General features: G+C 38.9%; 3 protein-coding genes across 6 annotated transcripts in view; all 3 read left to right on the top strand.

The window, feature by feature from the left end:
- The window catches only part of mcm3ap (minichromosome maintenance complex component 3 associated protein), an 18,146-nt gene extending 6,286 nt beyond the window's left edge, over positions 1-11,860 (top strand). For 2 of the 3 annotated variants that reach the window (XM_016519945.1, XM_016519953.1), the window contains exons 10-31: positions 308-470; positions 584-744; positions 895-1,115; positions 1,205-1,479; positions 1,564-1,664; positions 1,794-1,925; positions 6,488-6,592; positions 7,096-7,248; positions 7,355-7,552; positions 7,658-7,726; positions 7,825-7,959; positions 8,040-8,193; positions 8,382-8,643; positions 8,726-8,823; positions 9,322-9,712; positions 9,837-10,100; positions 10,194-10,323; positions 10,428-10,601; positions 10,679-10,817; positions 10,909-11,057; positions 11,239-11,386; positions 11,493-11,860. In XM_016519945.1, the coding sequence (XP_016375431.1) occupies positions 308-470; positions 584-744; positions 895-1,115; positions 1,205-1,479; positions 1,564-1,664; positions 1,794-1,925; positions 6,488-6,592; positions 7,096-7,248; positions 7,355-7,552; positions 7,658-7,726; positions 7,825-7,959; positions 8,040-8,193; positions 8,382-8,643; positions 8,726-8,823; positions 9,322-9,712; positions 9,837-10,100; positions 10,194-10,323; positions 10,428-10,601; positions 10,679-10,817; positions 10,909-11,057; positions 11,239-11,386; positions 11,493-11,648 (3,778 nt within the window). In that variant the 3' untranslated portion in view covers positions 11,649-11,860. The remainder of the gene's footprint in view (positions 1-307; positions 471-583; positions 745-894; positions 1,116-1,204; positions 1,480-1,563; positions 1,665-1,793; positions 1,926-6,487; positions 6,593-7,095; positions 7,249-7,354; positions 7,553-7,657; positions 7,727-7,824; positions 7,960-8,039; positions 8,194-8,381; positions 8,644-8,725; positions 8,824-9,321; positions 9,713-9,836; positions 10,101-10,193; positions 10,324-10,427; positions 10,602-10,678; positions 10,818-10,908; positions 11,058-11,238; positions 11,387-11,492) is intronic. The other variant, XM_016519963.1, reaches the window with a different exon arrangement.
- A 387-nt stretch (positions 11,861-12,247) lies between these two features.
- On the top strand, positions 12,248-19,890 carry lss (lanosterol synthase (2,3-oxidosqualene-lanosterol cyclase)). 2 transcript variants are annotated; one of them, XM_016519973.1, is made up of 23 exons: positions 12,249-12,348; positions 12,825-12,993; positions 13,085-13,223; positions 13,445-13,553; positions 14,375-14,496; positions 14,604-14,700; positions 14,785-14,920; positions 15,039-15,147; positions 15,239-15,357; positions 15,548-15,645; positions 15,750-15,777; positions 15,915-15,971; positions 16,052-16,123; positions 16,625-16,675; positions 16,767-16,916; positions 17,880-17,976; positions 18,064-18,169; positions 18,247-18,312; positions 18,393-18,473; positions 18,589-18,653; positions 19,086-19,191; positions 19,329-19,407; positions 19,498-19,890. In XM_016519973.1, the coding sequence occupies exons 1-23, from the start codon at positions 12,335-12,337 to the stop codon at positions 19,633-19,635; spliced, it is 2,208 nt and encodes a 735-aa protein (XP_016375459.1). In that variant the 5' UTR covers positions 12,249-12,334; the 3' UTR covers positions 19,636-19,890. The 2 variants fall into 2 exon arrangements, with proteins under 2 accessions (XP_016375465.1, XP_016375459.1); XM_016519979.1 differs by lacking the exons at positions 19,086-19,191; positions 19,329-19,407 and adding an exon at positions 18,897-18,975 and having other exon boundaries at positions 12,248-12,348; positions 18,589-18,759.
- Positions 19,891-20,017: 127 nt separating this feature from the next.
- The window catches only part of LOC107714369 (leishmanolysin-like peptidase), a 12,916-nt gene continuing 8,163 nt past the window's right edge, over positions 20,018-24,770 (top strand). Inside the window, exons 1-9 of the mRNA XM_016520195.1 lie at positions 20,018-20,026; positions 20,422-20,519; positions 20,609-20,639; positions 20,776-20,858; positions 20,997-21,083; positions 22,141-22,311; positions 22,428-22,533; positions 22,620-22,714; positions 22,955-23,072. Coding sequence (XP_016375681.1) covers positions 20,018-20,026; positions 20,422-20,519; positions 20,609-20,639; positions 20,776-20,858; positions 20,997-21,083; positions 22,141-22,311; positions 22,428-22,533; positions 22,620-22,714; positions 22,955-23,072 — 798 coding nt within the window. The remainder of the gene's footprint in view (positions 20,027-20,421; positions 20,520-20,608; positions 20,640-20,775; positions 20,859-20,996; positions 21,084-22,140; positions 22,312-22,427; positions 22,534-22,619; positions 22,715-22,954; positions 23,073-24,770) is intronic.

The raw sequence follows: 24,770 nt of genomic DNA, 5'->3' as shown, positions 1-24,770 counted from the left end.
ACATGGACCCCATTTGAAAACCCATAACACTTGTTTTTTTTTTTTTTTTTTTTTTTGCAGTAAAGATAACAGAACGCTATTTTGAATTTTGAATCTTGAATCAAGTCTTTTAGGCAGTCCATTAAGAACAGTGTAAAAAAACATTGCAATAGTCAAGACATTCCTGTAGCTCAAACAGTAGATAATGTCACTAACAATACCAAGTTTATGGATTCAATTCATGAACTTATAAAATGTAAATAGGTAATACACATATTTGCAGTGATGGATTAAAGGATACAAATTGATTTGTTTTGTGTCAATGCAGTGAGGTGCAGCAATTCCGTAAAGAGGTACGGGAGTCTCGAGAGGTGGATTTTGCTGTGCAGGCCTTTGCAGCACTCAATAGCAATAACTTTGTCCGGTTCTTTAAACTTGTGAGTGCAGCTTCTTATTTGAGCAGCTGCATACTTCACAGATACTTCAATCAGGTAAATTAATCTTACCCAGAAAGTAGTTGTATAGCCAGTATTTATGAAGTGTTTTGGCATTCGATACACCTTATTCTTTAATTACAAAGTGTTTTTTGTCTTTGTTTGTTTAGGTGAGAAGCAAGGCACTGAAAATCCTCAATGTAGCCTTTACTGTTGGATCCCAAAGATCCACCATTTTTCCAATCGAGGACTTTGTTAGAATGCTCATGTTCCGCAATGCCAGTGAAGCCGCAGACTTTATTCAACAGTATGGCCTTACTATCAATGATGGGTATGTCCTACTTATTTTCTTTGTAATTTTGTAATTTTCTTGGTAAATTTTTAGATTTAGAAGTTAGATATTTTCTCAATGCGATAGTGTCCAAAGTTATTTTGGAGATGCAGAATTTTTGAAAACGAATGCCTTTTGTCTCTCATCCAGCATGGTAGAACTTAGCCGCACAGCCTGTCAGGAGCCTGATTTCTCTTTACCGCAGAAGAAGTCTATGGTCATTGAAAGGAAGAGAACTGTTCTGATTGGTGAGGTGGTGAACGGTGGACCACTGCCCAACCCGCCCCAGCACAATCCCGTTTGCAGCTTTGACTCCAACAAGTACACAGGAGACGGTCTGTCTTCTGAGCCTCCACCAGTTGCCCTGAAGGGTGTGGATGCATTTTGATTCTTAGTTCATTAGTGAACATTAGAGTATACTTGTACTTACTGTAAATATTTTAATCCTTGTCTTTGGCAGCTCATTCACAGAGACAGGAGTTGAAGCCCTGGATGGAGCCTGACTCCAGGCCTCAGGTGACAACAAGGCTTCTGGATGAACTATGGCTGTTCGTGGACCACCCTGGCACGACAAAGCCTGTTAAACCTGATGACACGGAGGAAACCGGAGAGAAGAACCAAACAGAATCCACTCTTCCTGTGGTGCCACAGCTGGTTTTCCAACCCATATTAGCCCCACAACCAGTCCGACCTCCATCTCCTCCACCCAAACCAGAACCAGCCTACACAGATCAGGTGAGACACTTTTCAGTCTTAACTGCAAAGTCCTACACTGTGGTGCATACATAAGCTCACTGATGACGCTGTGATCTCTGGCAGGATATAATGGCAGAGGTGGATGTGGTGCTGAATGAGGTAGTGGAAGCTGAGGTCTCTGATATAACCCGTGCAGCTGCTGAATATGTGTCTGCAGCCCTCAGGTAGAAACTTTCTCTTTTCTGACCTACAGGTTTTATTTGTCAGCCAGAAGATTTCACTTCCATTAAGCCTAAACAAATTTTCATCATAGTGTTTGTGTCTTAATGTGTGTGCCCATGTGTGTCCTGAAGTGTGAGTGACAGTGAGTTGGAATTGGTTGTGAGGGAAGTCTTAAATCAGCTGCTGAGAGAACTGTCCTCGTCAGAGATCATTGCTGAGAAGGAGAGAATCGCAGAGGAGAAACGCAAGCAGGAAGAAGCCAGGTGTGTGCCCATTCATTTTTTTTATACAATGGTTTTGTTTTGTGTATGTTAAGTTCCCTTTCGAAATGTCTGTCATATAGCATGAATCTAGGGCAGGGATGGGCAACTTTGATAGTGACGAGGGCCAGCATTTTTTCTCCTTTATACCAAGGGGCCAGATTACTAATCCACGTCCGCACACCTTTTACACAGTCTTACGCAATTTCCTTTTTATTGAAGGAAATTAAAGTATAACTAATGTAATTTGTTTTTAAAGATTTTATTAACTATATATTCCAAATGGTACCATAAAATAACCTGGTATCTGCAGGATTTTTAAAATTCTTTAAAGACCTTTTTAAGATCTGCACTTCACATATCAGCCTTTAACCATAGACTTTTTGTACCATTTAAGAGTTTCCATGGCCTTAAATGTAAAAATTTAACTGAAGGCGTTTTAAGGACCCGCGGAAACCCTAATAAGAACATACAGTGGGGCAAACAAGTATTTGATACACTGCCGATTTTTCAAGTTTTCCCACTTACAAAGAATGGAGAGATCTGTAATTTTCATCATAGGTACACCTCAACTGTGAGAGACAGAATAAAGAAAAAAAATCCAGACACAATAGAAAAATAGATTAGCTTTTTGTCGATCCACTGGTTCACATTTAAAAATATGTAGCAAAAATAGCAGATGGGCTTATTGAAAAAGCAAATTCGTTCTCTGCCAGCAGGTTTCACTTTCGGAACTGCAGAAATATAGTGGTTTCCCCGGTAACCGCAATACACAAAGCTGACGTGCAGCGCTCAAGTTTATTCAGTTAAATCGTAGCCTTTTGAAGTTTAATCGTCATATTAATCCATATAGCAATTCTTGTCTTTCCGTCCCCAAAGACCTCTTATAATTTAGACTTTTTGTACCATTTAAGAGTTTCCATGGCCTTAAATGTAAACAATTTAACTGAAGACATTTTAAGGACCCGCGGAAACGCTAATAAGAACATAGTCCAGTGCAAACATTTCTGTCATGCATTTGGCAAAAAGCTTTTGTTGACTATGAATTTTACCTTTGAAATTTGAGGCAAGTGCAACTCTGGTATCCCCATTGTTTGTGAGCAGTGGTGTGATGGCGATTTAAATAAAATACAGATTTTCAAACATATGGGTATTCTCTTGAACTTTGTAAAAAGATAATCTGTTTACCATCTTGACTGGAAAATACTGTTTTCATTGTCAGTTTTTCATTTATTATTTGCTAATGTTAACATTAGAGTGCACGTCCTTCTACGCTGAAATTAATACGGGAGCGGCTGGAAACTAGCGACCTCTCCTGGTTGGAGATAGTATTAACATCATAAACTGAAAGCAATCTTTATGTGACTTGCTTTTCATGTGTTTTAAAATTGATCATCTGAGTCTAAGGTTACCTTGAACCGAGCCCGAGCGCGATTATCCCCCTCCCCACTCACCCGCTGGCCTGCACTCACTCTTGCACTAAACATTCCGGGCCGGAGCATGCTTACGTCATGTATGAAATAACGGAGAAAACCACTTTCGCTAATATTCTGCTGAATAATAATTAATTTATAATTTATGCCGTGCATTGATTTTCACTTGTATATATCAGAAAATTATTATGGAGGCAGCTGACGTTAATGAAATAATTTGCAGCTTTACTCGCAAACTACATTTCCTGTTCATCAATAAGGTAAGAACCAGAGCCATTATAAACCTAAATATACTTGATTGAATTAAGTTAATTGAAAAGTGTAGTGTAGTAGTAGTAATAGAATATGTTTGCGGTCGTAATGATGACAGTAGCGCACACAAAATAGTATCTGTTCCGTGCTCCGGCACGGTTAGCGCTCACACTGCATGCGTACCGCGCCCGAGCCCAACCAAACCGCCCGGTTCAAAACGCCTAGTGTGAGTACACCCTAATATGATCCAGCGGGCCGTACTAAAAGACACTGGGCCGCGGGCCGCCAGTTGCCCATCCCTGATCTAGGGGGTAACTCCGTTTTCCTCTGAATACTGATGCCTGATTTGTTAACGTTTGTGCAGCTGCACAAACCAATGGCATTTCAGCCTGGGAAAATGGGCGGAAGTGACAGAATCTTTCTACTTCAGCGTGAAGATCATCTCCTCACTGGACTCCGAAGATAAAGAACGAAGAAGCCTGCTACTCACCATAGAAGAGCCCTGGCAGAGGAAATACGCTCTTTCTCGCAGCACTTCTCCCTGCTGCATTCTGCTGAAGATTAAAAGCCAATTTCTTCGAAGTTTGTTGCAAAATGTCGCACCACGAGCGTGGCACGTGCAGGGCACCCCTGCACACCTCGGATGAGCACAGTGAGTGCGTTACTTGCCTGGGCTGTGCTCACGTTGAGACAGCACTCATGGAGACGGACTGCTCTCATTGCGAGAGCATAAGTCTCGCCTCGCTACGTTCACGGATCACTTTCTGTAGTGAATGCGGTCCTGCCCCTCGCGCTCTCCTGTTTCTCTCCTCCCAGGAGCCTCGGAGGAAGAAACAGCGGCGTCAGAGGGCTGAGCAGATGGGCACGAGCAAGTTGGTAATGCTCCGTGGAGGACCCCGGCTCCCTTCCGCCCAGAGGTTCCCGTGATGTCAGGCCTAGTGTTGACAGCGAGCTTATCTGCATCCTCATGAATGCCGTTGAAGAGCTCAGCTTGGAGTGGTCAGCACAAGAAGAGCCCGGCCACAGCCGCCTTTATCAATGGTTCCTGCCAGGGTGTCGTCAACGAGCCCCCCGTCAGAGACCTTCAACATTCTTCCCGGAAGTTCATGATGAACTTACCAAGTCGTGGTGTGCCCCCTACTCGGCCCGCGTCCATTCTTCTGCTTCTGCTGCCCTCACCTCCATTGATGGTGCCGAGCAAAGGGGCTATAAGAAGCTCCCCCCTCTTGAAGAGGCTGTTGCCATGCATCTCTGCCCACCCGTGGCTCAGGGATGGAAAACCAAGGCTGTTTATCCATCCAAGCTCTATAGGACCACCTCGGCCCTAGTGGGTAGGGCCTATTCCATGTCTGGACAAGCTGGCTCAGCACTCCCCACTATGGCGGTCCTCCAGGTTTTTCAAGCCAAACTCCTCAGAGCCATGAATGAGTCCAGCCCAGTTCCTGCTGCTTTCAAGGACATGTGCAGCGCGACTGTCCTGGCCTTACGTGCTACATAGATGACTGCCCAGGCGATGGGCAGGTCATTGGCCAGCCTGGTAGTGCTCGAGTGCCACCTCTGGTTAAACCTTACACAGATCAAAGATGCAGACAGGACCGCCTTCCTGAACTTCCCAGTCTCCACCACCGGGCTGTTTGGACCAGCTGTGGACAGATTCGAAGAACACTTCACTGCAGCACAGAAGTCGTCACAAGCCTTGCACCAGTTCCTACCCAAGCACTCCAGCTCGGCGGCTGTTTCGACTCAACAGTCTGCGAAGCCTGCTCTGTCACCCACTCAGCCTCAGTACAAGCCCGAGCCTGAGCTTCGACAGCGCCCTCAGAATGTCTAGCACTTCCCCTTCCCCAAGTGCAACGGCCCCCGCCTGAAGGTGACATTGGACCCTGAGCCACAGCAGCCATCCTGATCCATCAGGAGAGAAGAGGAGAGGGTTAAGTCACGCCGAGGATGGTCATCCCTCAAAGGAATCTTGCACTTGCCTTCCAATCCCCTGTACAGTTCTGGGTGTTGGAGGCTTTATTTCCACTCTCAGTGCTTGCCCTGTCCCACTCACCTATGTGCCAAAAGTGCTCTCTACTCCATTCAGAGCACAGGTCATTACCCTTTTAGCTCTCCCCGGCTCAGAGAATGACCGGGGTGCTAACTTGTTTTGCCTGGTCCGGGCCCTCTGGACCTATATAGAGAGCTCTATCTAGTGTCAGCAAACAGAGCAGCTCTATGTGTGCGTTGGAGGCCGGTCTAAAGGGCTGCCAGTCACGAAGCAGAGATTATCCCGCTGGATAGTTGATGCTGTAGCCTTGGCTTACACCTCAGTGGGCTCAAAGTGCCCCATTGGAGTGAGGGCCCACTCCACTAGGGGCATGGCCTCTTCCTGGGTTTGGTCCAGCAGAGTCTTCATTGGAGATAATTGAGCTTGCAGGATGGCTTTTTGTTCTGCGCTTATAGCACGGTGCTACTGAACATCGTTCCCCAAGCGTGATTCACGCAATGTGAGAGACCGTTTTGAAAGGGAACGCTCCGGTTACTAAACGTAACCTCGGTTCCCTAAAATAACATGAGCGAGCATTGCGTGCCCTGCCGTGCTATACAGTTTGCACACGAGTCGCTACTGCCACTTCTCATTCGTAAGTTTCTGATGAAATAGCACTCATCGCCGAGACGCCGACTTATATATATATATATATATATATATATGACAGTGAAATGCTGAAATGCCATTTGTTTGTGCAGCTGCACAAACGTTAACAAATCATTTATTCGGAGGAGTTTTCCTCAGCATGATTCACACAATATTCGTTCCAGTCATCTCAGGGAATCGTTGTTACGTTTAGTAACTGGGGCGTTTTCAAGTCTTTTTCCATTTTTTGTGTTTGGTGTTAGGCGGAAGGAAGTCTTTCTTGAGCAGTTCAGCGGTGAGCTGTGTGCTATAATCAGTGACGAGGTGCTAACTGAGAGCATTAAAGTGACCGCAGAGGCTGAAATAAGGTACCACATTCTACATATCTCCCTGAGGTTTTCTTTGTTATTGTCTGTCAACTTTGGCTTCCTAATTAACAGTTATAAGGGATTATTATGTACAAGTCACATTTCTCTCTTAAAATAAATGGGGGAAAAAAACGTAAATTATGTTTCGACAAAAGTAAATGAAGCCATTAATAAGATTGATTATGTTTACCTGACAATATAAAAAATTTATATAATGTATTTTAAAACAAGAGTTTAGATTTTAGTAATGCAATTTTGGAGGGGGGGGGATTATGCTTAATTGTCATGTAAATTGTCAATGTCACAATGCAAACATTTAGGCATTAAGACAATTTTAATTGTTAGGCTCAATTTCTCCAAAATGTTTATTATATTATATATGTATTTATTGTAATATAATATTTCTTTATTTAGATTTTTGGGTGAAAAATGACTTTGATGAATATTTGTGATATTCATTAATGAATGTGTGGAAAATTGGTGATGCTGTTCTTCCCTTCCAGGCTTGCTTTAGAAGAAAAGGCGGCTTGTATTGCCCGCTGCTCAGCAGAGGAATGCAACAGCATAGTAGAGGAAACGCTGGCTGAGGAGCTGGCTGCAATGGCACAAGAGATCCTGGACAATGAGTTGAGGCGCGTCTGCAACTTCATCAAGAGGTTTAAGGAGCTTATTATTTCTCTTTATGTGTATAAAAGAATCCCTGTAGCAGCAAATGGGTCTCTACAGAAACCTTTAAAGAACAGACGTATGCATATACTTTAGGTGGCGTGACGTGGTAGCCGTGCGTCGTCAGCTAAAGAGACAGATGCGTGGTTTCCCTGCAGCTCCTGGCTGTGTCGATCCACGGTTCAAACTGAAGGCTCTCGTACCCAGTGCCCCTTCCGGCCCCTCTCTGGACCTCCTGGCCCAGGGGATGGTCAACCTGGGTAACTCCGGCAACATGGCGGTTTCCTGCACAAGGTCTGTTATTGGAGATTTCAATTTGTTTTTTGTGGTGCTTAGATATGTTTTTTTTTTTTTATGCATCTTAATGATTGTTCCTGGCAATGAACTTTAATATTATAGATTGCTGAAAATGAGACAGGAAGCAGTTCATCAAATGAAAGTGTCCTACTACTACAATCTCTTACTGAGGTCAGTACAGTGGGGCGAAAGTGTGGCATAGATGTGCAGAATGCAGATAATTTTTATCACCATGATTTTATGTATGGTTAATTATCCTTCTTTGGCAGTGAGCGTGTATGGATGCCTCTTGACCTGCCCACTCTTGTGGCAGAAAGCACCCCTAATGCTCCTGACAGAATCTTCTGGAAAGCCACGCTTCTGTTGCCAAGCAGCTGTGATAGTGACATAAGTTATGCAAGCAGGTAAGGAACGAAATTGTAGGAAAATTTCTTAAAACATGTAAAATCATAACTGACCTCTTTTGTTTTTTGTTTCCATGCAGGATTCTGACAGACTGGCTTGAGGTTAAAGTGGGTGGAGGAAACCAATCCGAAGAGACTGAGAAAGAACTCAAAGGGCAACTGAAAACGCTGTGCATCAGTCACAGCCTGACAAATATTAGGGGACAGACTCATGAAGTTCACATTTCTATAAAGGTAAGCTTCAGAAGGAATAGTTTTCCTAGAAAATTCAAATTCTGTCATTATTTACCCAGTTAAAGTGAGGTATTGAGCAGAAAATGTTCCACAGGGGGAAAATTCCAACTCATGAAATGAAGCTCACTAGTATCCAGTTATCCAAATGTCTCTGCTTTGACTTGACTAACCCCTGTGTTTGTGTGCAGGCATGTCATGGCCCTCTGAGTGCAGAAGGCCAATGTCTGCTGGAGGAACAGAAGGAGCTCCATGGTACCAACGCTCTGCTGATGCTACTTCCCTCTCTCAGTGCTGGACAGGGTGAAGAGGATGAGGATGTGTCCCTGCCCGCTGCCCTCCTTCAGCTGAGGCAGGTGCAGCAGGCCAGCTGCTGGCACTGTCCTGTACCACTGGTTGTGGTGGTTACTGGCAACCAAGAGGGTGGTACTAATGATCATGGTTTGGAAGAAGGCAAGTTTTGTAGTAAAGATGTAGTATAATAGACAATACTGTTAAAGACTGCAATCTGATTATTTTATTGTCTCTCTCACAGCACTCATGTTGAATATGTTAGTCAAAGATGGTCTCATCTCTGATTACATCTTCGTCCATATACCTGCAACCCTCACTGACCTGCAAGGCTCAGAGCAGGTTGGTCTACAAAGGAATATTAAGAATACACAGTTGTTCTTATTAAATATAGTAAAAAATATTTGTGTTAGGGATGCGTGATATATGTGGTCGTATCGGTATCCGCTTATATATGTGACCTTTTTATTGCTATAGTTATTGGCTCAATAAGTAAAATAGGGCGATATAATTAAGGTGATAAATTGTAGCCAAATAATCATTGCGGACCCACATTTCATGTTGGCTTATTTATTTTTAAACTCAAATAAAATCAAAGTCTATTATTTTTAACTTTTTTTTTTTACATCTTCAATTTACTTTTTTAAAGAGCATCTGAAATTAAAAGTAGATTCCACTGTTGTAAATAATGTTTGGTGTCCTTTAAAGCAATGGATAGATGCTTTAAAAAAAAATTTCAGACAAAATGCAGATTGATATCTTCAATCCACCAATATATTTATTAAAAATGTAACATGGATTATGTATTTACACATTCTTTTTATAATTGATCTGCTTCAGATGAGCAATGTCATCAGGTGGCTTGCTGCCCACTCTCCCGCTGGCCCAGTCCTGTCCTCTCAGACCCTTTTGCAGGTTGTTGAGTTAGGCCTGTGCCGTGAGTTCTACTCCAGACTACAACGAGACAAGCAGGACAGGAAACATGCGGGTCTTCCGTCTCAGCACCCGGAGCCTATCGTGCAGCTCTGTAATAGTGTGCTGAGTTTCCTAGCAGGTGTGGTTTCGTCAGAGCATCTGTCCAGTCTCTGCTGGCCACCTCCTGAATTTTCTCTCCCCGAGAACAGTGAGCTGATTCCTCATCATTCCTGGAACTCTCCAGAACACCTGGAGTGGCTGAAGAGAACCATCCTCAGCCGGCAGCTTCCTGAGTGGGATCTGCCTCCCATTAGTGGTAGGTTTTGTTTTAAGTACCAATTTGATGTAATCAGTTTTGTTTAGCAGAATTTTCATAGTTCAGGTAAAAGTTTAGTACTTTTATTGAGAAATTAAAACTAATCACTTTTCTTATTTCTCAGCCTCCTGGCCACATTTGTGTGCCTATATATTCCAGTATGTATCCCAAATTCCTACCTCACCCTTAAGCCAACCTATTCTAATGTCCCGTCTGGAGAACCTGCTAAGAAGAGTGAACTACCAATACTTTCATGTGAGCGGTGCAGATGAGGATGACTATGAGAAGATTGGACCGTCCTTTCACGAAATTCCCTGGGATGAGATCATATGCCTGTGTGTAGAGCATCGTATGAAGGACTGGATTTTGGAACCTCTTGTGGCAAAAGGTGATGATAACAGATTGGTAACAGAATGCCAATTATGAGCTTTGAACATGTTCCATTGTTTAAAAATGTATGTTTTGACTGTTATAATCACAGATGCCCTCATGGATGATGGTGAGATTCTTGTATACTTTAACAAAGACAGCCTGAAGAGTTTCCAGCCCCCTGACATTTGGATAGAGGCTGTGAAACTGACATATCAGGAAAAACGGCAAGCCTCAGAAGTGTAACTATCACTCTTTTACATATGTATTATTCACAGTATAATCTTATATTACATAACAGTCGTACAGTAAAAGATTCAAACAAAATTGCAACATTTTCTGATAGATCAAAAGTCAGGCCCCCCACTGCGGCCAGACATTTACCCAAGCAGAGGCTGTTCCAGAGTCACATAAACACGGAAGAATGGCCTTCTGTTTGTGATACTGCACAAATTCCAATATTGCAGCGCTTTGAATGGATTCTCTCTTCCATTCGCGATATGAACGCTGAAGGCCAGAGGTTAGCATTAATAATTTTAATATAAAATTATTTTTTTTTGCTTGGATGTTTGCAGTAACCATTTCTTAACATATCAGTAGGATTGGAGAGCAGATACAACATCGGATTGAAGCAGAACCTTTGTGCCCTTCATCATTTCCTCTTACCCTGACCTCTATGCCCGTGACCATGACCCCCTCCCGAAAGCATCCTGCTGCCGGCACTGTTCATATACAGGTAGAGTTATACCAGAGACAACTTCACAACTGGATTAATATACTTGCATTACTATAATTGCATTAAGTCTCAATTTTTTGTGTTTTTAAAGGAAAATGAAACCGCTGACCTGGCTGAGAAAATATCATCTCCTAGCAAAATAAACAGACTCTTTGATGCAGACAGCGCACAGACTCCCATAATGGAGCGACTTCAGCGTACTCTCTCAACTGTTCAGGAGATGAATGCTGAGGGCCAGAGGTTACCTTAAAAATTTTTTTAAAGCACTAAACTGAGTTTTACACAAACTTGAGAAGATTTTAGATCAGTATTTGTACCTTATTCCGCTCCAAACAGTAGTCTCATTTTACATCTTTTAAATTGTAATGATGCATTATGGGATTTTGTCAATTTTATAAATTTTGTTTATATGCATATCTAGAATCGGAGAGCAGATTCAACGTCGGATTGAAGTGGATTATTTGTCCTCTGCCTCTTTTCCTCTCTTCCTTCCCTCCACCCTCCTCTGTGCGCCTCCTCTAGTTAGGACCTCCTCTTCCAAGCACCCTGCTGCTACCATTCACATACAAGTACAGTATTCTAGCGTAACTGTAATGAATAACTAGAACTAATACGAATTTAAAAAGCAGCTTTCATTATAAATGCTTTAAACCGGCTTTTGTTTTTTATTTGAAGGAAGTGGAACAGACTGCTGCGTCTTTTGAAAAACACAGACCAGTATCTTTGTTACAACGTTTGCAGGACTTGAAAAGAGAGTTGTCGAGTCAGAAAGAGGAGGAACGTGTGTGTGACCTCAAGCTGAAGTGTCTTTTAGACATTGTAGAGAACTGAAGATGCTTCAGTGTAACAGCAGCTGCTGAATACCACTTCCAGTCTCCCAGCTTGAAAGAAAATGTCCTTTATCTGCTGCTTATTGGTCTCAACAGTTTTATTTTTGCCGTTTTTAAGTTTGTTTTGATTAAATACATTTGCTTAAGTCGTGTGCCTCATCCATTAAGTTTAATTAAATCTTAGTGTGAATCTCCTTGTACTTAAACACAAATGTAGAACTGGTTAATTTGTTTGCATACATACTTTCCAGGTTTATGAATAATAGAGTTGAATGTATTTTGTTCATCACAATAATTCTGTTGTATTTAATTGTATATTTTTGGACAACCATAAAAATAGTTTTTATTCAACTACGGTTCATGAGGTGATTAATTATTCATGTCACTCCAAACGTGGTTGTGTAAACTGTCACGCCCATTTTGCGATGTTTCTATCTTGTGATTGGAGGGCCTGTCCTCTGGTCATGTCTCTCCATGCGATATCGCGCTCGGATGGCAGTGCTAAGCATTATGGGAAACGTAGTTTCAGGATAAAACCAATTTCCATGTTTACCGTTTTGAGAACGATCTAAGAGGAACAAAGAACTACATTTCCCAGGCTGATTTAAAGGAGGCGTTTACCTTCTCGATCAGCTGAAATATGACGGGTTCTTTTCAGTTTACAAGTTTTGCTCATGCACTTCAAAGATGACAGAGGGAACGTGAGTATAATTGTTTCATGTTTGCGAATGCTTATGTTCTTTTAATATCACGCAGATATCAGATGAATACATTTTCCCATAAGACACAAACCGAAACTATATATTAATTATGACGATTTAGGTTTTAATTATTGTTATTATTATTATACGTATCAATGACGCAGATAATATGCATATCTGTAGATGTTGTCTTTATTATCATATAATTTATATAATTATATAATATAACTTATTGAAGTCATGAAACTACAAGGTGTGTATTTTATTGTCTTTTATTTAATAGAAAGTAAATGCCAGTATTTAGTTTTTTACTGACATAACTAAATTTTTAATAAAGTAATGAAAAAGAAAGGAGCTTTTCATTGTTATTGTTAGATGCACATCAACGATTTAAACATGTAAAGTTTGAAAAGTGTTACTATACTATTTGTTACTATGTTACTATAACAAGTGTAACATTTAAAGGTTTGATTCAGGTGTCTGCGGAGAAGGGGAGGCCCCTATAAGACTGAGTCGGTGACAGATCTCAGCCGCTGGAGGTTGAGTAATGTGGAAGGCAGACAGATCTGGAGGTACATCGAGGAGGCAGACCATGTGGACAGACAGCAGAGCATGCTGGAATCTCACTCTCTGGGACTGGACGTGGTAAACATGAACATTACAGACAAGTGTACAATGGCGTAGGTTACATTCTTATATTCATGTTCATAACTAATCTGTTTCTCTTTGACCTCAGGGTGAGTTCATCTCAGCATCCCCTGCCGCACACACTGCAGTAGAAGCTGCACTGAAGGGAATGGACTTCTACAGCTGTCTCCAGGCTGAAGATGGACACTGGGCTGGGGATTATGGTGGACCACTTTTCTTACTTCCAGGTCATTAATTTATAATAAGCTGTTTGGACAGACTTTCTTTGTTTAGTCATTAGATGAAAATAAATATTATGATAATATATAAATAATAATTTATATATAATGTAAATAAATAATATTAGTTGATTAACTAAAAATTCATTTTTAAGGTTAATAATGGAACTGGGAAACCTAGAAATATCAGAGCTAAATTGTCCTTTTGTCTATTTGTTGATGGTTTTCAGGTCTGCTCATAACCTGTCATATTGCTAAGATCCCTCTGCCAGATGCATGGAAGCAGGAAATGGTTAGATACCTTCGCTCTGTGCAGCTGCCTGACGGAGGCTGGGGCCTGTGAGTATTAATAACACTATCTGTTATTATATGGGATGAATCTCATGATACCTTACAGGAACATGTCCAGATTATATTTCACTCACAAATCAAAAGAAATAAATAAGAAATTATCTAATTATTAAAATGCAAAAAAGAAAGAAGGAAATCAATTACTGTAATGCAAAAATAAAACGGTTGATGTATCACTACATTTATACATCATGATGACAGTATTTTATTTGTTGTACTGACTTTATGCTGATTTAAGTTTTTTCTCCACTAGCTTACCTTCTTATAAACCTTGTGTACTGTCAATATTGTTGGCTGTTTGACAAAATGCTTTGTTCCTTTTTTGTATGTTGTTTTGGATGAAAGTGTCTGCCAAATGCATAAATGTAAATTCACCTGAATAAAAATAAAATCACTGGATTAAAAGAATTATTTTTAGTACTGTTACAGTAATTAGAATCAAAGAACCATTGAGAATAATGTATTTTTTTGTAATGATCAATTACAAAAAAAATAAATGAATAAAATAAATGTTTAGATGCTTTAGATAAATGATGATTTGGAGGGAAATTAGCATAACCGTCATGAATATAACATCATAATGCTAATAATATTAATAATCCTAAAAATTAAGTAAAATTAATCATGTTTTGTCATTTAAAGGGATAGTCCATCTAAATGAGTATGGATAAATAAATGATGACAGAGTTTTCATTTTTTATGGGTCTACTGTCCCTTGTTTAATTTTAATCACATGTTTAACTTTACTGGGATAGTAATGGAATTATTCCTTTATGACCTGATAAACAACAAAGATATTCATTTTTCAGGCACATTGAAGATAAGTCTACTGTTTTTGGAACAGCTTTGAATTACACGACCTTGAGAATTCTGGGACTCGGGCCTGATGATCCAGATATGGTTCGGGCAAGGAATATTTTGCACAGCAAAGGTCTGGGATTGCTGATAAACGAACAGTCACGTGTATGTTCATATGTAACGCATCCCATTAAATGAGATACAACTGTTCAGTTTCAGTATTGTCCTGCTCTGTTACAGGTGGTGCTGTCGGCATACCCTCTTGGGGCAAATTCTGGTTGGCCATCCTCAACGTATACAGCTGGGAAGGGATGAATACGCTCTTTCCAGAGATGTGGTATGCAATGAGTTCATCTGGTTACAGATTTTGTGTCATTTTTGCTTTGTTATTTATATAGTTAGATTTTTTTTCCTCCACCAGGCTGTTCCCTTCCTGGGTGCCAGCACATCCCTCCACTTTATGGTGCCACTGTCGGCAGGTCTACCTGCCCATGAGCTACTGCTATGCGGTCAGGCTGTCTGCAGATGAAGACCCGCTGGTACTCAGTTTAAGACAGGTGAAGTTTCACCGTTTCACCACTAGAGGCCACACTGACACCATATTAAAAGCAGGCTTGCTTGACTGAACTATCCAACTATCCAGTCACAGCTGTTGTTTTTTTGGGTGTTAAACAGGAGCTCTATGTCCAGGAGTACTCGACTGTTGACTGGCAAGCTCAGAGGAACAACATTGCAGCCTGTGACTTGTACACACCACACAGCACCTTGCTTACTATTGCTTATTGTGAGAGAAGTGCAACATCTTTGTAAATAACAATCTTTTACCCTTTAGATTTCAATTAAGTCACATAACACTATCAAACTTGGTTTTACAGTGATCCTGAATGTGTATGAAGCTCATCACAGCACTATGCTGAGAGAAAAAGCGGTGAAGGAGCTTTATGACCATATTAAAGCAGACGATCGCTTCACTAAGTGTATCAGCATTGGCCCGGTGAGAGAAAAGAAGAATTTTGTTTTATGTAGTGTAATGTCAGCATGAAATCAATATTGACTCTATGAATGCACGTCCCTGGTTTTATTGTGTGTAGTTCCTCTGTGCATGTTATATCAAAATTATTCATCAGTAATTATTCATTCATAAATATTGCTCTGTGTATGAAACTAATTTCCTGTTTTGTCAGATTTCGAAAACGATCAATATGTTGGTACGCTGGTATGTGGACGGACCCACATCACCTGCCTTTCAGGAGCATGTGTCAAGGATTCCTGACTATCTATGGTTCGTGGCCTGATTTTAATAATGTCCTGTATATTTTATATATTTATAATAATAATTGGCTTCTGTCTTCCTTTTTGTGATTTTTATTTTTTTTAATGCCCCAGGCTGGGTCTGGATGGTTTGAAAATGCAGGTGAGAGATTGTCATTATAAGGAATTTAACCTTTTTGGCTTCTAGAGTTTGTTATTCTGATCAGTTAAGCAATTTAAATTTTATTATTAGCAATAATAATAACAATTACCTCTCATATCATTATTTATTTATATCAGGGTACAAACGGATCACAGCTATGGGACACTGCATTTGCAGTACAAGCATTTCTTGAGGTACATATCTTTATTAATAAAGCCGAATTTGGCACATAACCGGTGATTTCTCTGATCAGTTGGGTTTGTTTTCTAAACAGGCAGGAGCCCAGGACATCCCCAGGTTTACAGAATGCCTAACACAAGCCCATCATTTCTTTGATCTGACCCAGGTGAGGATGATTAAATCCATTTTTTAAAAACATAATGTTCTTTATTATTACAACCTGTTTATGTATTTAGCTTTAACTTAACTATGTTGGTATTGACAATGTTAAATTTGCTTATGTGCTAATCCAAATACAGTGGAGTCCAAAAGTGAGACCACATTGAAATAATTTTTTCTTTTAATTATGGAAATAATCTAAGTTTTTTTTTGTTTGTTTTTTAAATAAAACAAAATTAAACAAGATTTGTTGTAAAATAAATTTATCATTCAAGCTCACTAATCAAATTTGTACGAATTTGTGACATTTCCTTTGTACAAATGGTCAGTTTTTGCTTGCTTCCGCTGAAGTACAAGAAAAATTTTCTTAATTTTAATTATATGTATATGTTTTAAATATAAAAAGCAAAACAGAGACATTTCACTTGTACTCTCAGACCTTTGGCCCCCACTGAAATGTAATAATTTGGTCTCTATGTGAGGTCTAATCAGTTTTTTATTTTTATAGATCAAAGATAATCCTCCGGAATATAAGAAATACTATAGACAAATGAACAAGGTAAATATTTGTGTATTGCTTTTCAACTTTCTTAACCATTCTTAATCTGCTCTTCAACACTTTAATGAGTATGTGTGTTCATGTGATTCAGGGAGGTTTTCCCTTCAGCACACGGGACTGTGGTTGGATAGTTGCGGACTGTACAGCGGAAGGGCTGAAATCTGTGATGCTGCTGCAGGAGCAGTGCGCTTTCCTCAAAGAAAAAGTTCCTGCAGAAAGACTCTATGATGCTGTCAATGTGGTAAAAGCCTTATTTACATTTCAGACATGTTTAACATTCTGTCTGTGTCTTACCAGTGCAGAGCCACAATAATCTGATTTACAGAACACTTATTATAGGAACAATCCCCTTGGAGCAACCTGTGGTTAAGTGTCTTGCTCAAGGGCACAATGAGCTTAAGCCACTATGCCACACCGAGCCTCTTTATGACTCAAATCTCATCAACTCACAGCATAGACAGTGTGCTCATCTTTAACCGCAGTCCCTCAAAAATTTTATTTTTGTTCATTTTTACTAAGACAAATGAGTTCAAATGTAAGTTAATTGATTACATTCAGTATTTATTACTAGGCTTGTATTATATATTGTCACTTCTCTAATGCTCATCCATTGAAATTACAAAGTGTAATGCATCCAAACTCACAAGCCATGTCAGAGCAAACACACTAATCGTATACACTATTGTACAAAAGTTTGGAGGTGGTGTGATTTTTACTTTTTTAAAATGTTTTTGAAAAATGTCTCTTCTCTTACGGTCACCAAAACCATATTTATTTGATCAAAAATACAGTAAAAGCAAAAATATTGTGAAATATAATTACAATTTTAAATCGCTGTTTTCTATGTTAATATGTTTTAAAATATAACATAAAATATCATTTCTTCAGAATTTCATTCAGAAATCATTCTAATATGCTGATTTGGTGCTCAAGAAACATTTCTTATCATTATCAATGTTGAAAACCGTTAATACTTAATATTTTTTGTAGAAAAACATGATACATTTTTTTTTATGATTCTTTGATTAATAGAAAATTGTAATATATAAAAACTGCATTTATTTGAAATAGAAATCTTCTTTATTATAAATGTCACTTTGGATCAATTTAATGTGTCCTTGCTGAATAAAAGTATTAATTTTACTGACCCCAAACTTTCAAAGTGTAGAGTAATTTTTTTTTCATCTCTGTGATTTTGTTTCAGCTGCTAAGCATGAGAAATCCTGATGGAGGGTTTGCCACGTATGAGACCAAACGTGGTGGAAAACTGCTAGAGCTGCTGAACCCATCTGAAGTGTTTGGTGCGCATGCAGTAATATGTCATGTTCAGTTGTCAGTGCATTTTCCATCGGTCTTGACATGTCTGATTCCACCTCTTTCTCTCCCAGGTGATATAATGATTGACTACACGTATGTTGAGTGTACCTCAGCTGTAATGCAGGCACTGAAACACTTTCACAGCGTATATCCTGAGCACAGAGCTGAAGAGATTAGGTACAGCCAAGCACAATTTTTCAGCATATTGTGGTTTGAAAGATGGTTTGGCTAAACCACATCTCTTGATCACATAGGACAACTCTTCAGCAGGGGCTGAACTACTGCAGGAGGGTTCAAAGACCTGATGGCTCGTGGGAAGGGTAGGCGTTTGTCCTTTTATAATCAGAAACATTATTCTGTTGCTTCTTAGTCTGTTTATGAAGTATTCGGCTTGTCTTAGGTCCTGGGGAGTCTGTTTCACATATGGAGTCTGGTTTGGTTTGGAGGCATTTGCATGTATGGGCCACACTTTCCAAAGCGGGTATGTTATTTGTTTGTTTTCTCATGTTGATGTTCATTTAAAAAATCACCAGTGTTCTTTTACTGCACTTTGCACTTTATTTAACCCCCTCATTCATTTCTTTTCTACGTTGCAGGTCTGTTTGTGTGGAGGTGAAACGCGCCTGTGAGTTCATGCTGTCGAAGCAGATGGAGGATGGAGGCTGGGGTGAGGACTTTGAGTCATGTGAGCAACGGCGCTACGTTCAGAGCAAGAACTCACAGATCCACAACACCTGCTGGGCTTTGCTGGGGTTGATGGCTGTCAGGTAACATTAGCACCAGAGTTTCAGGAGAACATTTAGTGTTTTTCAAAGTGTTGATTTTTGGCAAATTCATGGAAACAATTGGGGCTGCTTTTCCAAAACTGGAAAGTAAATTTATTTTAAAAATGTCAAATTTTTAGGTACCCTGAGATCAGAGTGATCGAGCGAGGCATTCAAGTTCTGATTGATAAGCAGCTGCCCAATGGAGACTGGCCACAGGTGAGCAAAGCTGTTGCCAGATCTCCAAAATTAATCTGGGGTCTCTCTATCGGTCTAATAACATGTGCTGGGTTGTTTGCCTGTAATTGTCACGGTCACGGTGTGTGGAGGCTGGGGCGAGGACTTTGAGTCATGTGAGCAACGGCGCTACGTTCAGAGCAAGAACTCACAGATCCACAACACCTGCTGGGCTTTGCTGGGGTTGATGGCTGTCAGGTAACATTAGCACCAGACAGGCAGGAGAACATTTAGTGTTTTTCAAAGTGTTGATTTTTGGCAAATTCATGGAAACAATTGGGGCTGCTTTTCCAAAACTGGAAAGTAAATTTATTTTAAAAATGTCAAATTTTTAGGTACCCTGACATCAGAGTGATCGAGCGAGGCATTCAAGTTCTGATTGATAAGCAGCTGCCCAATGGAGACCGGCCACAGGTGAGCAAAGCTGTTGCCAGATCTCCAAAATTAATCTGGGGTCTCTCTATCGGTCTAATAACATGTGCTGGGTTGTTTGCCTGTTTTCAGGAGAACATTTCTGGAGTGTTCAATAAAAGCTGCGCCATCAGCTACACCTCTTACAGGAATGTGTTTCCTGTGTGGACACTGGGCCGTTTCTCACGGCTCTACCCCTGCAGCCCTCTGGCTGGGAAACTCCAGCTCTGAGTCAGATACTGTGTACTCTGTGTATTTGTGCCTCAAATAAGCAATATCTGATCAAAGACTATTCTTATGTGAAACAAACCTGTTTGCTGCTCTTTAGAAAGTAGGACTGATTTATCAAAGTCTTTAGAATATTATCTACAGAATAGTTGATTCATTTTGTGTTCATTTAACCATGGGACCAAGGCTTTGTATTCTGTAGATGATTCTGTAATTAAATGTGATTTTCTGTACTCTTACAATAAATCGTTTTATATTTTGGCTTTATATTCTTCTTACTCTGTGTATGATTTATGTTTTATAATCCCCCCCTCTGGTTTGCACTGATTGAAATCAGTTCAGTTTAATATTGTTGGGGAAACTGCACACTGCTCAGTAGTTTAGAATGCTCTATGTGAAAGGTATGTACAAATTATTATTATTATTATTATTGCTTCAAAGATTGCAGGCTTTTATTTTCATCGTATATCCTACATTATGTATATTAACAGTGACATCTCTTCACATCTTTTATGACTCATTTAAACTATACCAAATGTTAAGACATTTCAGACAATATTGAATTTTAACAAAAAGGACTGTTATTCAAGATAAACACCACTGAATTAAATTTACACGCCTTCAAATCTGTATAACATTCTTCTGTAGTACATAAATTATACAGCAGTCCAAGCTTTTTTTTTTCTATTCAATGAAAGTCGTCCTTAAGTGCTCAAATAATCTATAAATACTATTTTAGAATATTATTTTAGCAGTACTTATAATAATCTCTGCTCTTTGTCATTCTAGGTCATACATAAAGTGTTTCTGAAGCCAGATAGATTGACCAAAAGAAGCACTGACCAGCAGTTAAAGATCCAAATAGAGTACGACTCCAGCTTGGATGGGTTAGCTATGTTTATAATTTATTTAATACAGTAATGCCACATTGTCATTGTCATACATTGACTTCACAATATCTTTATTGCTCACACAGGTTAGATGAAGCCAAAAGCAGCCTTGTGAAGGTAAATTTTGACTTCTGTAGTCAAGGTTTTATCAATATGTAAAGCTAAATGTCATTTGTTAAATCTTAAAAATAGCCTTTCACCTCTAAATAGGATGCATGCTTACATTATTGATCTTTTTCTGCTTTGTTTCAAGGACAAGCTCCTCCCACAGGCTATTGATTATCTTCAGAAGGCCTTCAGGGTTCGCAGGCAGTCAGGTCCAATATTACTGAGCAGGTAATTCTCTTCTGAACTGGTATTGTCTGATAGCAAATCTTCTTAAAATTGCACTGTCCTTCTGGAAGCTTGGTGGATATTCAATCTCATTAGTGTCTTTTTTTTAAAATCCCAATTAAATTTTTTCTTAATGATTAGACAATGTGCAACCAATCAGTACCTTAGGAAAAGAGATGACCCACATCTTAGGACGAAGAGGACTCACTGCATTCTTTTACATTTTAGGTAAAACTGCAGAGAGTAAAACAGTATTTTAGGAGCTTTCCTACACATTATGAGGTGGAAACCCGATCAATGCCCTCAAACGAATTAATGGACTACTTGCGTGTTCTACTTAATACGGCTCCGGCGTTTCTGGTCATATCGTTCAGCACATACAGATGGTTGATTAATACTACGTTTTAGGGCTGTCAGTTCTTTAAAACAATCATTCAATCAATCATTATACTGAACCTGTTGAAGTGTTCCTAAAAATATATTTATTTTTCCCAGTGTGCATTCTGAATAATAAATATATATATATTCCTACTAACCTGCTTGTCTTATTATTAACAGCTTTTTTTCACGTATGGTAGGGCTGCACGATTATGACAAAAATCATAAGTGTCGATTATTCCTTTGAAATTGTAATTGCGATTATTAATTACGATTAAATGAATGATGTTTACACCTTTGTTTGAAGCAACTGCATGCCATATTTTTATATGAAAATAAACAAGTTGAAAAAACTAACTGAAAAAAACTTTTATTGCTTTTCTATAGTATTAAGCCTCAAATGTCAACTATACATTGGATTGGTTTCTTCTTTAAATAAAAAGGTAAAAATATGCATGGTATTATAATGTTATACTAAAACTAAAATTAAAACAATGGAAAAGCCCTTAAGATAACATGTAGAAAGAAAAAAAGCATCTTAAGTATGCCGAATAACATAAGTGGACTTTGAACGATTAATTGCTGCTTTGAACGATTATGTAATTGTGGCATCCGTAATTGTAATCGCGATTAGAAATTCGATTAATTGTGCAGCTCTACTTTGACGTAATTGGTGCAGTTAGAGTAGCTCTATTGATGGTTATGTTTATATATTCAATTCTGTGTTTGAAATTTAACAAAAAAATTATCTATGTAAACATACAGAAGCATCATGCCTACTTAAAGATCTATTTTAAGTGGATTTGTTTAAATGGAAAAAAAAATCTAATATTGATAAATATGAATACATTGCAGGTAAATATGAGAATTTTTGAATCTTAGAATGAGGTCTCCTTTAGCAATGCAGGGTTTGCAGTGAGTCTGGCAAGTCCTGCGGCCCCGCTGGCTCTCCTGATGGTGAGGGGGTGGTGAGGGCTGGTTTTGTGTTGTACGTGAGTGCGATGACCACAGAGCGTTGTGGACAAGAGAACATCGTAGCCTATGCAGCGTACTGCCAGCTGGAGTCTAAACTGGACAGGTAATGGCAATAATTAATGAGATGGGAATGTATGGTGATTTTGATTTGCTTTACAATATACTGTGGAAAATAGTCCAGTGTGTTGCTGACAGTAACGGCAGAATTTCTTAATGTAGACCCATCGCTGGATATGCCAATCTGTGTCCCAATATGATCTCCACTCAACATCAGGAGTTTGAAGGGATGCTGTCCACAGTCAAACACGAGATCATACATGCCCTGGTAACAACATTAAACTCTGCACATCCGCATGAGTAGAGCTTTATAGTTTTCATTATTGTTCAATTATATGTTCTATATGTTTTAAGGGTTTTTCTGCAGGACTCTTTGCCTTTTACCATGATGATGATGGGAAACCTTTGACGCCACGTTCTGCAAGTGGTCTACCTGCATACAATGAAAGGTGATGGTTATATTTGTATTTTTATTTGTTTGAAATATAATTTCAAAATATTTCATAATAGTGATTTTTTTTATTATTATAACACTGTGATATATTTATATTGCATGATTATTACAGGTTAAAATTGTTATTATTGTAGGTTTAAAAAATGCATGATATATGTATATAATGGACCTTTTATTGTTAAACTATTATATATATATAGTACTGTGTTTATTTCTTTTTATATATCTCTCTCAGTTTAGGGTTATATCAATGGAGTGATAAAGTCATTAAAAGAGCAACTCGGCTGTGGGACATCCGTGGTGGCCACATGGTTAGACACACGGTCCATCTTCTGGCCACCCCGCGTGTAGTTGTAAGTATTTCTTTCATTTTAAAACAGGGGTGTCAAATTCAATTCCTGGAATATTGTTTTCTTTTTGGCAGGTACACAAAGTAGAAAAAGTGATATATTCTAGTTACACTAAGTGCAAATAATGATACATTTTGTTTACACTAAAATAGCAGTATTTTCTTTAGCAATAGTCTGTGTAAATAGTAGTTAGGTGGCAGATATTTATACTTCAATACTGTAGTACATTATAAAACAATATGTAATAACATATTGAGCGTAAATTATCATATTTATTAATATTATTAAATGGATGCCGCCTTATTGGGACAATAAAGCCCTCCCTACACCTATCGCTAACCATACCCAATAACACTCTATTATTAATGAGGTGTTTTATTTCCACTTTTCAAATATTTCCTTTATTTTTATTGAAAATAAATGCCTTTCAATTCTGATATGTGATGGGAAAAGGGGAAGAACGAGTTTGGCAAAAGGCGGATTAGAACACGGGTCAGTCGCGTCAATTACTTCGCATTTTACTCGCTATGCCACTGATTCTGCAGATAAACAGCTGTCTTAAACAGTTGCCTCTGCCAACAAATTGGGCTACTTGCACTTAGGGACAGTCCGTTTGCACTTAACTATTTCAGTGTCGGTATGGTCAAAATACAGTTTAAAAATTTTTTTTAATTCAGCATGTTTTATTTCAACAGAATGAGGCAATGACTGGATCTCACACACAGAACAGAGTGTTTTCTAGAATTACTTTGGCCATAATGGAGGATACAGGGTAAATTATTATTATTATTTAATATCTTTGAAACAATCTGTACTGTATAAAGCGCTATAGACATAAAGGTGACTTCATTTGACTTGATCGAAAATGTGCCATAGAGATTAAGGTACAATTTATGTCCTACTAACGATATTTAGACAGGATACAGGGTAAGAGAAGTATTGTTGCTCAGTGCAGTTTATTTATTTATGGAGATATAAGGTTTTATAGTTACAGGTATAGTTCTCCCAAAAATGAAGATTGTGTCATTTTTTTTCACCCTCATGTTGTTTCAAACATGAATAGCTGTATGCTTTGTGGAACACAAAAGATTATATTTTTAAGAATGTTGGAAACAATTTCAGTTTCCATTCACTCCCCCACAGTATGGACAAAAAATGGACTATGGAAGTCAGTGGGACCCAAAACTGGTAACAATATTCTTCAAATGTATTATTATTTGTCAAATTTATTTTGTGTTTCACAGAAAAAAGACATACAGTTTTTAAAATGTAATGAGGGTAGGTAAATTATGACAGAATTTGCATTTTTCAGTGGACTACCCCTTTAAGTGTAATTTAGTAATTTAAGTACTAGAATGTACGGAGCCCCGCACATGGCATGCAAGAAAATCAAACAAACAAAAAAAAATCGTAGGCACGATTTAGTAATTCGAACAAATTATTAAATAGTGCGCACGATCTAGTAAATCGAGGGAACGAATTCATAAATTGTGCGCACGATTTACTTAAAACGAGGGAACTAATTATTAAATCGTGCACACAATCTAATAAATCAAGGTAACAAATTAATAAATCGTGTGCACGATTTACTTAAAACGAGGGAACGAATTATTAAATCGTGCGCACAATCTAGCAAATCGAGATAATGAATTAATAAATCGTGCGCACAATCTAGTAAATCGAGATAATGAATTAATAAAT

Source organism: Sinocyclocheilus rhinocerous, unplaced genomic scaffold (genome assembly GCF_001515625.1).
Source record: "Sinocyclocheilus rhinocerous isolate Xijiao unplaced genomic scaffold, SAMN03320098_v1.1 scaffold12, whole genome shotgun sequence".
Lineage (NCBI taxonomy): Eukaryota > Metazoa > Chordata > Actinopteri > Cypriniformes > Cyprinidae > Sinocyclocheilus > Sinocyclocheilus rhinocerous.
Note: the sequence above shows the minus strand (reverse complement) of the source record. Positions and strands in the feature narration are given on the sequence as shown.